The sequence below is a fragment of the Athene noctua genome, chromosome 20 (genome assembly GCF_965140245.1).
Source record: "Athene noctua chromosome 20, bAthNoc1.hap1.1, whole genome shotgun sequence".
NCBI classification, from domain to species: domain Eukaryota; kingdom Metazoa; phylum Chordata; class Aves; order Strigiformes; family Strigidae; genus Athene; species Athene noctua.
Window position 1 is genome coordinate 9,251,554 of NC_134056.1, and position 14,436 is coordinate 9,265,989.

Below are 14,436 nucleotides of genomic sequence, written 5' to 3' on the forward strand. Positions count from 1 at the left end.
TTGCCCATGAGTGGAAGGGTTCTGAGACACACTTACCGATGCAATTAAAGGATAACTCCTGCAGGCAGAACAGGGAGCAGCCATCACCGTTGATCTTATTCATATCATCACATTCTTCTCCCAAGTCTCTGTAGGCAGGGCACACACAGGCAAAAAGGAGTCAGATGGCAAATGGCATCATCCCGACAATTGCTGCAGTCCCTCTGCAGAACCCTAAAGCCCTGAAATCCAGCCTTTGTGTGTGGACCCTTAAAATACCTTTCACTTTCTCCTCCAGCCCTGACTTTCATCATTCCTGGTTCACAAGCTTGCCTGGCCACTTCTCTCCTGCACATGTGGATACCACTTGCTGTTCTCTGATGAGGATATGAGCAACTTCCTTCATAGCTGGTGTGGCTGCAACTCAGCAGGTGAAGAAAAAGAGAACAGGAATCTCTGAAAGTCTTTGTATTAAATCTGGAAGGGCCAAACTGTGACCCCAGCATGGGAACAACAAGGCATAGAGCCTGGTGCTAGGCTATTCCAGGTGACAGCACTTGGAGGAGAGCAGTCAATGGGGAGCAGGTGGTGTCGGGGACAGGGCCCTGCCTTGTGCCAGCCCGCACAGTTGCAGTAGTGTGGGGGGAGAAAAGTGCAAACCAGATGAGAAAGGGGTTGCCACAGCTGCAAGTGGGGCCACAACCAACCAAGCTGTGACACAGTCTGGTTCCTGCTCGCTCCTGAGGCAGCTCAGCTATTGTTCAATGCTTGCTGCAAAGCCACAAGTGATGTTTGAGGAATGTGCAAACATAACAGTAGGAAAAAAGTTATGGAAAGCAAAATTAATGTGTCTTTCTCCACTTCTCTCTCCAAGACTGCCCTGGATTCATATGTCATTTGATTGTTCTCTTTGATTTCCCTGACTGTTGGGCCTCATCCTGCAAATACTTGCTACCAGGTATATCATCTGACAGAGCTGTACTATGTGATTGCTGATCAGCATTATTTCAAGAAAATAATACTGGCTGGAGTAAGCACTTCCTTGTTGTTACTTCCATCATTTAAATAATTAAATTATCTAATGCCAGGAAGCTTTGAAACAGGTGGCCTTAAGATCCAACATAGTAAAAGAATAAACCCTAACAGAGTTGTAAATGATTGTTCTGCATTTTCGGTAGTCTGGGGATTGGTGGACGGTGAGCAGGAGTTGCTGACTGCAATTTCCAGCACTCTCCCTCAGAGGCCAAATCTATCACCTCCCAATGCATCCCAGCTCTGGTGGTTGGTCAGACAAGAAGTTGCACCAGGAACCTGGCTCACCAGGGGCAGGGCTTTCCCCTGTCCACCAGTTGCCAGGGACATGGGACTTCATGTGTAAGGACAGCATCAAAGGCTGTGTCAACTTTTTCAGCACTTACTCCAGCTCCATACAGGAAATGTCATATACATGTATAAAGATATGGATACACAAACAAACAGCATAAACAGCATACAGCGTACTTTCATATCGATCCCGCTGTCTGGACTCCATTATCTGTATCTCTGTCTGTATCTACTGGTGCCAGGATAGCAGGGCCTAAGTTCCAATTAAATGTCATCATCCTGGTAATCATCAAGCACGTGAGTCATTATCTACAGATGAGAGCTAGCCTAGACTAAGAAGACATCAGAGGTCATCAATTCCTTTCTAGTCTCAGATTCTGGCTGAGGAGATGTACCCAGATTTATCTGTTTGCTCACTCCAGACTTACATTTGGATAATCCCGTCTCCACAGTATCCACTACCAGAGATGTACACAAGCGCAGGGGAAGGCTCGCTCTCCTCCATCCCAGAAACAATGATGACCTGGTACGTGTACGTGGTCCTATCGCTCAGTTCCCTGCAAGACAAAAAGAAATATTAAGTGATCGGTACAACAAAGGCAGTAGCAAAGGGCAGAGAAGGAGGTACTGAAATGGGGACTGGCTGCCAGAAAAGCACATTTTAGTTCAGTCAAGTCCTCAGAATATTCCTACCTCATTCTGATGGGATTAATTTTTGGTTGGGTGTTCTTTTCCCAATCAGCACTACCTATGTCCATGCTTGGTTTATGCACAGCTCTGAAATAGGTGCAACTCTTGACTATATGACAGCTAAACTATTTGCTGATGAAAATCACACAGTTGCTGTGTTGCTGTTTACACCTATACCCACTGTAGAGACTGCACTGGCACCATGGCAGTGTATCAACCCTCACCATGTGCAGGGGGAAATGGTAACAGCATTTGAGAAACCAGCCCCATGCTTCACTGAGCTCAGCCTCCAAGTACTGCTACTCCTGTCTTTCCACAGCAGGGACAGGAACTTAAAATACCCTGCAAACACTGATTACTTCCTCAACAGCCCTGCGCTCAATCCAGCTGCAGCTGGAACCAGTGGGAATTTGCCTATTGATTTAAGACAGAATTGGACTGGGGATGTTTCAGTGATAGATAAATAAGTTATCCACTTTTCATACAGGTATTAAAGCAACAGAGTTAAAAAGGAGAGCACAAAAAAAATAGGATCCACAGCACTGCATCACAGTATTAGCATTGAAATATTCACAGAAGGAATTAGCATACTGTTATGTATTTATGCAAAGCCATAATTACCTAAATCCTGTGCATCTGTAAATGAGGAACAATTTTTTTATATGCAATACAGAAATAATAAAGTGCCTAATATAAATGTTTAGCTCTTTTACAATGTCTTTTACATTATCAGAACTCAAAACGCTCCACAAAGAAACTCATTACCATTATCCTCATTGTGCTGATTTGTAAAGCCGTGGAGCGGTAAAGGCAAAATGATTTGCTCAAAGTCATCAATCAGGCTAATTGCAGAGCCCATAACACAGCCCAGCTCTTTCCTGACCTGTGCCAGTCCTCTACTTACTCACTCATAGTGTCCCAATTACTGACAGTAATATACATGTCTTTTTGTCACAGAAACTTGGTCAAAAAGCATGTATTAATGAAGTGTGTATTGTGAAGAAATATGTCTACTATGCAGAGCAGCAAAGTCATTGAAGTAGATATCAATGGACTGTAGTCACTGAAATCTTCAAGTTCATGAAATAACTATCTCCTTATAACATTCATTATATTAACAAGCATGATTTAAACTCCAATATCACGCATTATATTTTACAACAAAGCTGTTTCTCATGGATACTATGCCTGCAAAATAACTGTCATTGAAAGAATTGCACATGAACAGCACTGGGATTTGATTCTTTGTTACCTCACTTGAAACGGGGAGTGAAACTCAGTGGAACAAAACCACAACACAACTGGCTTTCTCATTGCTCCTTCACCTGATTCCTGTCGCCAGTAGGCTGTCGTTCCTGTTAGCTGAAGTTCAGGTAGAGCAAACACTATCTTAATTCACCTACAGACTGGAGAGACAAACATCTACCTACACATTGGTATGAGTGTTTATTCAATCAAAGTGAAACATTTCAAACTTCTGCCCTTGGGACCTGCTTAAAACAACTGTTTTGGGGAAAAAAAAAAAAAGTAAAATGATAGGAAATCATTTAAGTGGACAAACACACACTGATGTATAATACTGAGCGTTTCCTCTAGATTTCACTCCTGGATAAATCCACTTATTAAGACAGGAAGTTTCTGATATTTACTGATGAAAGGAAAGCAGAGGCAAGCTTTGATTATTAAAGAACAGTTATTTCTCAAGTTCCTTCTCAAAACCATTCGTAAAATATTTAAGATTAACTAATATACTTGCAGAAATGTGGATTTTGTCACTGGGGATCTGTTAACCACAAAAAAAGGTTCAATTCTTAGAAAAGATTGTTAACAAATGAACAGTTTGGGCAGCTGTAATAGCTACAAAATAAATAAATCCATGCTGCTTTCTGATGCGCTGAGATCACACACATGAGTACAAAACAGTAGTTTTCAGATTCTGATTTTTCATGTGATTTCCACCGATACCCACAGCTGATGGGCAGGCATTTGGCTAACAGCAGAAAGCGTGCCTCTGCGAGTGAGTTTTAGTATGTGGGAGTGTTTGTGTATGCTTGTGTGTACATGTAAGCAAAGAGAAAACAGGAAGAGTTCACATTTGTTTATGTACAAGGCGGGAAGTCGGCAGCACATAATGGAAGAAGACATAGTACTAAATTAAGCACGGGAGAGAATATGGTGTTTATCAATTATTAGGTGACTGGAGATGAACGTGTATGTGGGTAATAAGACAGAAAACTGGAAATGAAAGTTATTAGCTGGGGAGAATGCCGGCATATTTAACTCTATGGACTGTGAATGAAAAACCGAGTATGGGGGAAGAGGACCCTGGGGACGTCGGAGAAGAGTGACTGCTGGTTTGTGGCAGTGAGCTTTGGTCTAATCCTGTCACCTGCTACATGCTGGCGAGGGGAGATTTCCAACTGCAGCCTGCTGCTCAAAAATGGAAAGCTTTTGGAGAAGTGTTATGTCCTAACATGCACATGATCCTTATAGTTTAGTGACAGGAAAAAAAAAAAAAAAAAAAGGCCATTTCTTCTCTGAAATAGAAGTAGAGCAAAATACCTGACTTCTTACACATACGTTTAAGTATTTGCACAGCCTGGCCTCCCTTACTTCTACACAGCTTGGGTACAAAATAGCTGTTAAGATATTTATTCTCACAATACCCCATGAGCTATGAATGTAATGTCCTTGTCTTAGGTTAAAATACAGAGAAAGGGAAGACAAATGCCTAGAGACATATGGTCCCTGTAAAGCAACATCAGGACTGGGAGCCAGCTCTCCAGTCCCACACTGCAGCCGTGGGGTCAGTCCTCCCCATCCTCCTCCCGGCTCCCCTTTCACACAGCCCAGTCGAGAGCAAGCTGGAGCTTCACAACTTTCCCCACGCTGGGGACAGCAGAGAATCCCCAGGCTGTCACACCCAGGAGCAGCACCAACAAACCAGCCGTGCCTGGAGGAGATGATGTGCACTCCAGGGATGCCCTCCAGCATCACGCAGTCATAGCTGGAGACGTGCCTGGACTGGAGCACCAGAAAGTCACCTTAGAAACAGAAAGGCAAGCCATCGCCTCCAGCTCACCCTGGCCTGATGCAACTAGTGGCAAAAACCTGTTTGAGCTGGATGTGGCATTTCACGTCTCAACAACTGGAACCTGAGATACTTATATCCTGAACTGTTAAATATATCATATCGGCAGCAACTGAGAGTTTTAGCATTCCTTCACAGTACCCACATTTCGGAAAAATATAGCTGCTAAAGGGATGATACGTGCAATACTTCAGGCAGTAATCCAGTACCATAGTGAGGGAGGGAGGAAGGAATGCAGGAACGAAGGGGAAAAAAAAAATAATAATTTATGCTTTCCTATATAGTTATGGAGCACCAAGGTCAGTACTACAGACTGTATCTGGAGATGTCAGAAAACAAGCTCTGCTCCAAGTAGTGATAAAAGTGTGATTTTTGACCATTTATTTTCTCTCCCGCCTTCCCTCGGAGCTGATGGCACACTAACAGCGATATTGTGCTCTTTCCACTCTGCTGTCAGGCAGGTCCAACACACGCCAGCTTCGTACGATGCTACTTAAGGAAGTGAGACAGAAGAACATCTTTAACATTAAGGATGTGAACAAACACTCTTTTAAATTTATATCTATGGTCTTTTAATGACCTTTTCGAGAACTGAGTAAGCCGCATTGATCGCTGCAGCTTCCGCCCGTGGGGAGGCAGTCTTATTAAAAAGCAATGACTCAAGCCCTCTGCTTAAAGGGGGAATTAGGACGTGCTGTGTGAAATACCACGAGGGCAACTTTCCTGTCTGCTGTGGCGAGTGACAGATCCAGGGTCAGAAATATAAAACCCTCTAATTCTTTTCCTGTTTTTACTGGGGAGGCTGGGCAGTTGAGTTAATCTTGCTGTGTCCCCCAGGCAAGGGACCTATGCTTTCAGTTTGGGTGTTCCTGTAAAACTTACAGGAAAAATTATACCTCTAGGAAGTTGTTTGCTGCTCAGACCAAGGTGTGTTTAAAGAATCACTGAATTTACAGAAGCAACACGCATGCCCTTGAGTGCCGGCAGACCTGCAAGGGCTGGCACTGCCCCAGCCACATCTGCTCTGTGCCCACTGTAGGGCTTCAGCATCACAGCCCACACTTGAGATGCAGTGAAAGCACCGAGGAGAAGAAAACATCCCATGCTTCTCTCCCTACTACAATGGCATATATGCTTTTCCTACTACAAATAACAGCAGGGAGGGGTTTTATCCAGCAAAGACTTCTTTCCAACAAAATTGAAAATATCCTTAAGGTTGATATCGGCTCCTGCCCTGTGAAAACATAAATGGTCAGAAAGCAATACAGACAGTGTTCCTGTTATTTAGGGACAAGACAACAAGGTTTTAGGCATCCCCAAATAAATTATGGCTGTCACAGGCAGTGACATGTGAAACAGGCAAATTCCACATCTCAAGCACCCTCAAGAAGGACCCATCTTTCTTTGACCTTAAGTAGCCACTAAACTCTTGGGCCAAAAGAAAACATTTCCTAGACAGCTCTCCACAGCCCAGAAGGAGCCCCAGTCTGCCAGCAACATCCCCGTTTCCCTCTAACACTGTCACCTTTGCTCTTCTTCTCTAGCAAGGAAGTCTCACCGAGAAAACAGGAAATCTGCTGGCAGCAAATAGCAGTGACCCCACATCTTCACTTGTTGGAGTGCTTTGGATCAGCTGCTCAAGGTGGACTGAGTACAACCACACATGGAAGAACCAAAGGTCTACGCCGTCTCTTGTCCTGTCCTCCGCAGCCTGGAGATCTCCACATGCTGCTCACAGACACTGAAACACCCAGTGTCATTTACAGAAATCCTGAATTATCCCAATTATCCACTAACTCAGTGAAGTAGCTCTGCATCGCTCAGACATGTTTAGAGCATCCCAATCCCGGGCATGGAATCCAGACTCAACGTTTCTAGATTGGAGGAGCTAACATCTTTCTCTTCATTGCCACTTAGAGAATGGGTCATTGAACTGTGCTGGGTTTTACCTCTCAGCAATACCACCGCAGTGTTTGCAGGCTCCCCCATTCTCAGGTGCTCCAAAAGCAATTGATAAAGAGTAACCCAGGGGATGAGGTTCCTTTAGGACAACCTGAACAGATCTGCTCCCCAACTCACATCCTTTTTCCTGCATCACCATTGACTGCACAAATACGTCTGTTTTCTTCTTTTATCTCCTCTCTTGCACACACTCCCCCTCGCCTTGCCTTTCCTTCTTTTAATAAAAATGGCATGAGAAGCACGGCAGAAGATAATGAAGAGAATTCCTGCCCAGCTCTGCAGTCAGGAGAGAGGAGGGATGGGATGCTGTAAACAAAAGAAGGACGTCAAAAATCCTGAGCTCTTGCAAGAGGCTGTTTTTTCAGCTGTGGTCCGATCTCTTGCTGTTTGGATAAGCCCAGTGACATGGCAGGTGCAAAGGCCTCAAAACAAAGTCTCCTGCCTCTCTCTCAGACACCAAGCTGACTCAGAAGACATATATGCCGAGGAATCAGCCTCAGAGAGGCTTTTCTCACTACCCATGGTAAGATAGGTCCCAACAAGGGTGCTGGGTTTGCTCTGTGCCCTCCGGCTTTCTTTTTTTTTTTAATGATTTGTTTGTTTATAAGCAAATCAAAACAGAGTAATTGAAGCATTAAATGAATGCTCATGGGCTAGATGGGACAGTGGGAACTGGATGGTGGATTTCTGCTCCCAAACCCAGCTTAAATCTGAGCTGGGTATTTCCAAGGAAGAACGACAGAGCATCCAATGACCTGAACAGATAATCTCAGCTGAACACTTTGTGGGGTGTGTTTTATACAATGAAGTTGCTCTGCTATCTGAAGCCCAGAGTCTTACCATTCAAGCAGTGACAATAAGACTATGCCCAAACTCAACATTTGCTTCTGTATCAGGAAGGTATTTCCAGCAACACCTAAAACAACCACCTTATGCACTGATGCAATACCATGGAGGCCCCATGTATTTGAGACTGAAGTCACAGGTTGAAGGATTCAGTCTATTGGGAAAAGGAAAATATCTGTTGCTCCATAAAATACTTCTATGAACCAGTAACCGCCAACTCATAATCACCACAAAATCAAAACAGGCAATGAGTGTGCAGCTCTGCTATTCCTTACACTGGTGTAAATCTCAAGCAACTTTAGACCTCAGCGAAATCCTCCAGGTTTAAACCACTGGAACTCAGCTGCTCATCTGTTCCTCCAAGTTGCCAACATGTGCACTTGCTGCTCAGATGAGCTCCCTGACTGCACAAGATGTCCTGGGGCAGGACTACACAGCTCTGAAACCCAGGTCCTGTTTAGGTCCTTCAACACCCTGCACATTTGTCTTTTATAGAGGAAGCTCTCTCGCATCCTTTTTGAAAGAACTGTAAGTTTTTAAAGTCACAAATATATAGATATATATGCAACTGATTAAGTCCAGCAAACTTGGATATAATCATCCAGGTATTTGCTCTGGCACCAATTTAAAACACAGTAGCACATTTAATCAAAACCAAAGTTTTCAGCCAAGGCCTTAAAGATATTTCTTGTTTTTCTCAAAGGAAAAAAAAACCAAATATATGTCAACAGATAATTTTCTACTTTCATGTTTAAACAACAACAACAATTATGAATTTTTAAAGTGGATGATATAAATGGAGGATCTAAATGAGATTGGGTTACAAATCCCAGGATAAAGTAAATCCTAGAGGCCCAGGGCTTTACATGGGTGTTTGCACTAGACAGGCAATTTCACGGCAGCACACAGGTTAAGTGTCAGAGCACCTGGTTGCTATTAGAAGCAGGGAAGGAGGGGGAAAATCTGTTGTGTTTGCTTGTTCACCACTGTGATCAGACTCTAAGCTAAGACAGGAGTGCTTCTCATCATGAAGCTCAGATGTGGCCGCTGCAGGAGGGAAGGCTGTAATGTTTTGAACAAGGAAGGAAAGATGTGGGATATGAACTGCAAAAAGCCCTATTTCCAACCAGTGGAAGCCAGAACTTCTTTACTGGTTTCAAGGGAACAGTGCCAGTATCCACCACTTGACGATAGTGCTCTGGTGTACCAGGGCGGCAGGGAGAAAACAGTAACACAACTGGCAGGCAGGTTAGAACAAGTTAATTGCTTTAAAGGCCATCATCGTCACTGGCGAACCTTTGCCTGTTGCATCGTGCCTCTTGATGAGCACTGCCTGATTACTCACACTGTTAACGACATCCTGGTTGTGCCGTGGCTTCTCCATGCAGGACTGTCATCACCCCATCTGCACAGGCTCCACCGTGGGTTCAGACCACACTGCAGGAAAGTGCCCGATGCACACCCTGCACAGGGTCTGAGACCCCAACAACCACCCCTCAACTTTTGCATGTCAATTGTTCATCGCCAGGTCTGGGAGCACTTCAGCTGCTACCCTCACCCCTATGCCAGTTTGTCAGGTTTGACTCTCCCTGTGGGCAGAAGGCTCTTCCCAATTTAGGGTCATCAACTTGGCAAAATAATGTTCTTCAGCTTCTCTGAATCCAGACTTGACCTCTAGGATTTCCTTTCAACAGGCCTGAGCCAAGACCTGATTTTCAGAACTTAATACCCTCCCGTTTCCATGTAATCCCACCAAAATGGTAAACAGAGCCATGGGAGCAGACGCTCGCAGTGCCTGATCCAAAGGCTCCTGAAGCCAGTGGAAGTTATTATGTGCATTTTCAGTAGGGCTTAGATTGGGCCCCAAGCGAACACAGATGTTTGCAGTTTTCTCTGGTTTTACCTCTGCCATCCCTCCTCGCCAAAACTCCACTTTGGAGGGTAAGAGCATGGGGGCTGTGGCACTCCTGGGGCGCTGCTCCTCCGGAGGAGGGAGGGAGGGAGGGAGGGAGCCTATATGTACATGTGCATATGTGTGAGAGAGACGTATGTGCTGGCACGCACGCCGCATAGCAGAGCACAGAGATGGGCGAGGAGATGAGGTGACTATTCCAAAGGAACATTTTGTCATTTCCCTCCTTAGGGGCTCTGTGTTTTGCCTTAAGCCACTTCAGATTATGAGAAATCCTACTAGCTGGTCTCCAGTGGGATCTTTAATGGTTTAATAACTGAACATTACTGAACATATTTCCACTAGCCTCTTTCTAAAATCCCATCATGAGCTAATTTCCTCTATTGTCATTACATCTGCAACTGGTCTTACATTTTAAAAAAATCTGTACCACTGTGAATAAATGATCTGGTTTACTGCAATGAACTCTCAGGGCCAGTATTTTTAGCAGTGGCTGATAACTTGGGGTGTCCAATTCCAGGCACCCTCTCTGGGGCACAATTTGCAGAGAAGAATGAGATTTATTTCCACCTTGTTCCTCCTATCACAAAAGCTCTAGGAGAATGCTGGAACCGGGGCATCAGCACAGAGGTGCCCAATGTCACAAGACAAAAAAAGTAAAAGATTCTGGCCAGAATGACTAAGATCAAGTTCGGGTGAAGCAATCACACGATGGGTGCCTTTGGGCCTGCAGTGTGCTCAGTATATTGCATGCCATGATACACCTCAAAGGCTTCTGTCTCGTCTGTCACTCTATCCAAGGAGGTATTAAGGACAGCACAGGTATTTTAGTCTTACTGCAGTGTTGTTTTCAAATCCTTGCCTCTTTGAGTGGCTCCAAATTTAACAGAGACTTGGAATTTACTTCCTAGGAAAATATATTAAAATAAAATGCCCAGGAAATGATCAGGCCAATAGTTCAGTAAAAGTAGCTGAAAAAAGCTGTACTGGCTGACACTGCTGATAAAAAGGTAGGTAACACATTTCTGCTTCTTCTGCGGTATTTGAGGCTCACTCCAAGTTTTACAAGAGAGTTATTTTTAAATTGTTGCATAACACATGTCTGTCCAATATTTCTTTCCTCAATCAAGCAAAGAAATGCATTTGTTATTCCTGGGAGATTTCTGGTGCTTCTTATCTTATTTAGAGCCCAAAATAAAGATGCACACAAGAAGGCAAACATCAGAGAGAAATTATTATCCATGAGATAATGCACAGCCTAATTTACCACATATCTGAGACTGTTTCACCTGCAATAAATTATTTTGCCCAGCAGGAAAAGTCCTATCTGACCTTCATTTTTGTTTTCCCGCAGCTGAAAACTCTGCTACTACTTCTAGGTCGTGAGTTCAAATTCCACCCTGGCTGGGAGTGATTAAATATATCAATTTCTAATAGTATCTATTTGGCTAATAATAGGACAGCCGTTAATGTTCACTTTTCCAGGGACACTTGCATATGGCTTAGTTGTAGTCTACAGGTCTGATCTCTCCGCAGCCTCTGTGTCTCGCGCGAGAGGCACACTGGAGGTGTGAATCCAACGTAGCAGCAGTCCTTGGGGCACCCCTGGCTGGAGCAGAGCTGGCAGAGCCGATCTCAAAGCAAAGTCTCATTCTCCAAATGGGGCAGCCCCTTCCCCGGCTCTTCCCATGCTCTTGAGGCATGTCTTTGAGAGAGGCTGGGGGGGTCATTCACAGCAATCCAAACCTTCAAAGATAGACCCAGGCTGAAAAATTTCTCTGCCCTGCCCTGTCTCAGGAACAAAAAAACTATAAAGATTTAAACCTCCCCTTACTACCTTATTCTTGCATCATGTGCGGCCGAGCCAGAACAGGAGCTACGGATTTTGTCAAGTGCCAGCTATAGTTACAGCGTTACATAAGAAACCGCAACAGCGAAGAATCACAAATCTATCACTACAGCTGGCACCAAATGGCATCTTTGCACAAGTTTAGCAGAAGAGCTGCCTACTGAATGGGCACAGACAGCCAAGTTGTTCTTTCACTTCTCCAGGGCAGGTTAAGGCAATTTGGCAGAGGGTGGCAAGGGAAAAAAATGCTCTATCTGTTCTGTGTGTGGGGTCAGGAAGCAGGTTTTATGCTTCCACAAAGACAAACAGGCACCTTTAATAAAGAAAGCAAGAAAGAAGGAAAGCCATCAGAAAGTGGCTTCCAGCTGTCAAGTCACATCAGCCAAGTGGAGATGCATAACCCTGAGAACAGCAGCACTGCTACCCTCTAACATTTAATTGTGAGCTCTTTGAAAGAAGGCACCTGGTGTATTCCTTCTGTAAAATGCCCGGCACGCTACTGGCAGCTATAAATAATAACAACCTCTACCCCGGTATTTAGCAGTACAACATATGTGAAGAAAAGATGCAGGAACAGTAGATGAGAAGCAGTTTTCCTCTTCCTGGCTTACCAAGCCCTCAGTGTAGAGCTCCTGTCTGGCACAGGGAGCAGAATCAGTCATCCCTGGTGCCTCCCTGCGCAGTCCCAGCTCCTCGCTGCCATGCAAGCCACAGATGAGGACACACTGTTTGTGAAGGGAAAGAATTTTCCCGGGGGACAATGTCAGTGGTGAAGATGCTGCTGGGTGAAGGACTCTCCTGCCTACCAGTACCTCACCTCTGGTAGGGTCAGATGAGCCTATGACCAGGTTCCTGCTGTTGGAAGGGAAGGTGTGGGCAGGCAATTGTCTTATATTTTTCTGTTCTTTCATCATGGGAAATTTTCAGGTTCATTAAGCAGAAACAGGGCAATCAATACTGGCTGCACGAGGAGGGAGCTGACAACACAGCCAAGGCTAGACATGGCCTCAGAGAGGCGAGAGAAGGGACGATGTTTGCTAGCAGATCACCAGCACCTCCACTGAGCTCTGGGACTGCTGCGCTGCCCTACACCAGCTGAATATTAACTTCATAATTTTGCCAAAACTGACCACAGGCAGCTCTGATACACTCAAAGCTCTTCACTGACACGTGGAGGCTTTCGAACAGTGACAGTGCAGCTGCTAATCCAGCTGGGAAACTCAGGTCAGAGAGGAACAACTGAAACATTCACATCCTTAACACAAGGACTCTGGATGAAGAACTAGGCAAGAACTAGCAGTGCTAGTGCTGTACCTGAAACTGAAAATCATAGGGGTAAGAAAAACCTGGTGGGATAGAAGGGTGTTTGGTTCTTGGGAAAGCCCAAAATAGCTTTGTCCATGCAGCACTGCAAACTAATGATAGGGAAGCTCTTAGGAATGAACAAGAAAGTGTGAATAAGAATAAATCTGTTCCTGTAGAAGCTTAGTAAAAGTGTTTTTACTGGAGACGAGCTGTAAACTTTCATATGGATACAGACAGAGATCTCTAATACACTACTAGAGAGAAATAATACAGAGAACTATGTAATTAAGGGAAAGAAACCTTCTAGATGCAGACTAGAGAAAAAATGCTTTCGATAATGGTAGGTCTCTGGTACTGCTAGGCGTGACAGCAGGGATCAAATACTTAGGGACTCAACAAGAGATTATACTATTCTGTACTTCTAGTACCTCTAATAGGTTGGATTGAAAGAGAAATTTGAATGAAACTCAAAATTTGTCTTTCAGTTATCACTTTGAGGTTAACTGACAAACATCTCTTGCTAATAAAGATCTGAACCCCAAGAGTCCAAGTATCCATAGACATCAAAGTTGTGGTAAATAGGTCCAGTCAATGCAGAGAAGGATGGAGTTATAATGTAGAAATGACTAATTTACAGGACTGGATGTCTACAAATGTTATAAGACAATATTGTGCATGTAGGATCAAGAAATTCAGAATAAGCTGGGAGCACTGCAAGTGAGAAGGGAAGAAGCAGTTGGTTGTATTTATTCAATTGCAAAACAACTACAAAACATCAGTGGGATGTATCCACAAAAAAAAAAAAAAAAAAAAAAGCACACAAGGTCCTTGCACGCATCAAGGCAAGGCATTTCCCGGGTAGCTGGGTAAGTATTTGTGCACAAGGACATCTGGAATACCATATACAGTTCTAAAGCCTGTTGGGAATCCAGATGTGTAGCATGCCGATATCGCATGGACAACCCCACAGCTCTTGCAGATAAATCTGGGCATATAAAATGCTTTCTTAACATTTCAGTCCTATCTTAGATACTCCCCAGTATTTCCTGGCATATCAAGAGAGGTTTGGCATGGTAACTGTGGAGGAGGGGTGAGCAGAAGATGGTGATAATAAGGGCTTCAGCTTTTGGTGTCGGCAAAACATCCACCCAGAGATCTGTATCTTGTTTGGGTGGAAATATGGTGTTAATTATCTTCATGACAGATGGATCTGGCAATTCATTTCAGCTGCTTTAGATCATACATTCCTCTGGCTGGTAGACCTTCAGAAAAGAGAGAAATTGGTCTTCAAGATGAAAAAAGGAATGACATAATAAGGACAGATGTCACCATGGAATTTTAGCGTTGCATTCGGCAAGGACTTGAGTTTACATATCATCATTGTGATATTCTTATTTCCCCCATCCTCTGTTCAGCTGGGCCTGTGTCATGTGAATTCAGTCTTCCTATTGAGTTCAGGGGCTAAAAGGCACACCAATA

General features: G+C 44.1%; 1 protein-coding gene across 1 annotated transcript in view; it reads right to left on the minus strand.

Annotated features, from left to right (window-relative positions):
- Positions 1-14,436, minus strand: part of PAPPA (pappalysin 1) — a 183,070-nt gene that overhangs the window by 89,540 nt on the left and 79,094 nt on the right. Inside the window, exons 8-9 of the mRNA XM_074923417.1 lie at positions 1,731-1,859; positions 37-128 (exon numbers count right to left, since the gene is read on the minus strand). Coding sequence (XP_074779518.1) covers positions 37-128; positions 1,731-1,859 — 221 coding nt within the window. The remainder of the gene's footprint in view (positions 1-36; positions 129-1,730; positions 1,860-14,436) is intronic.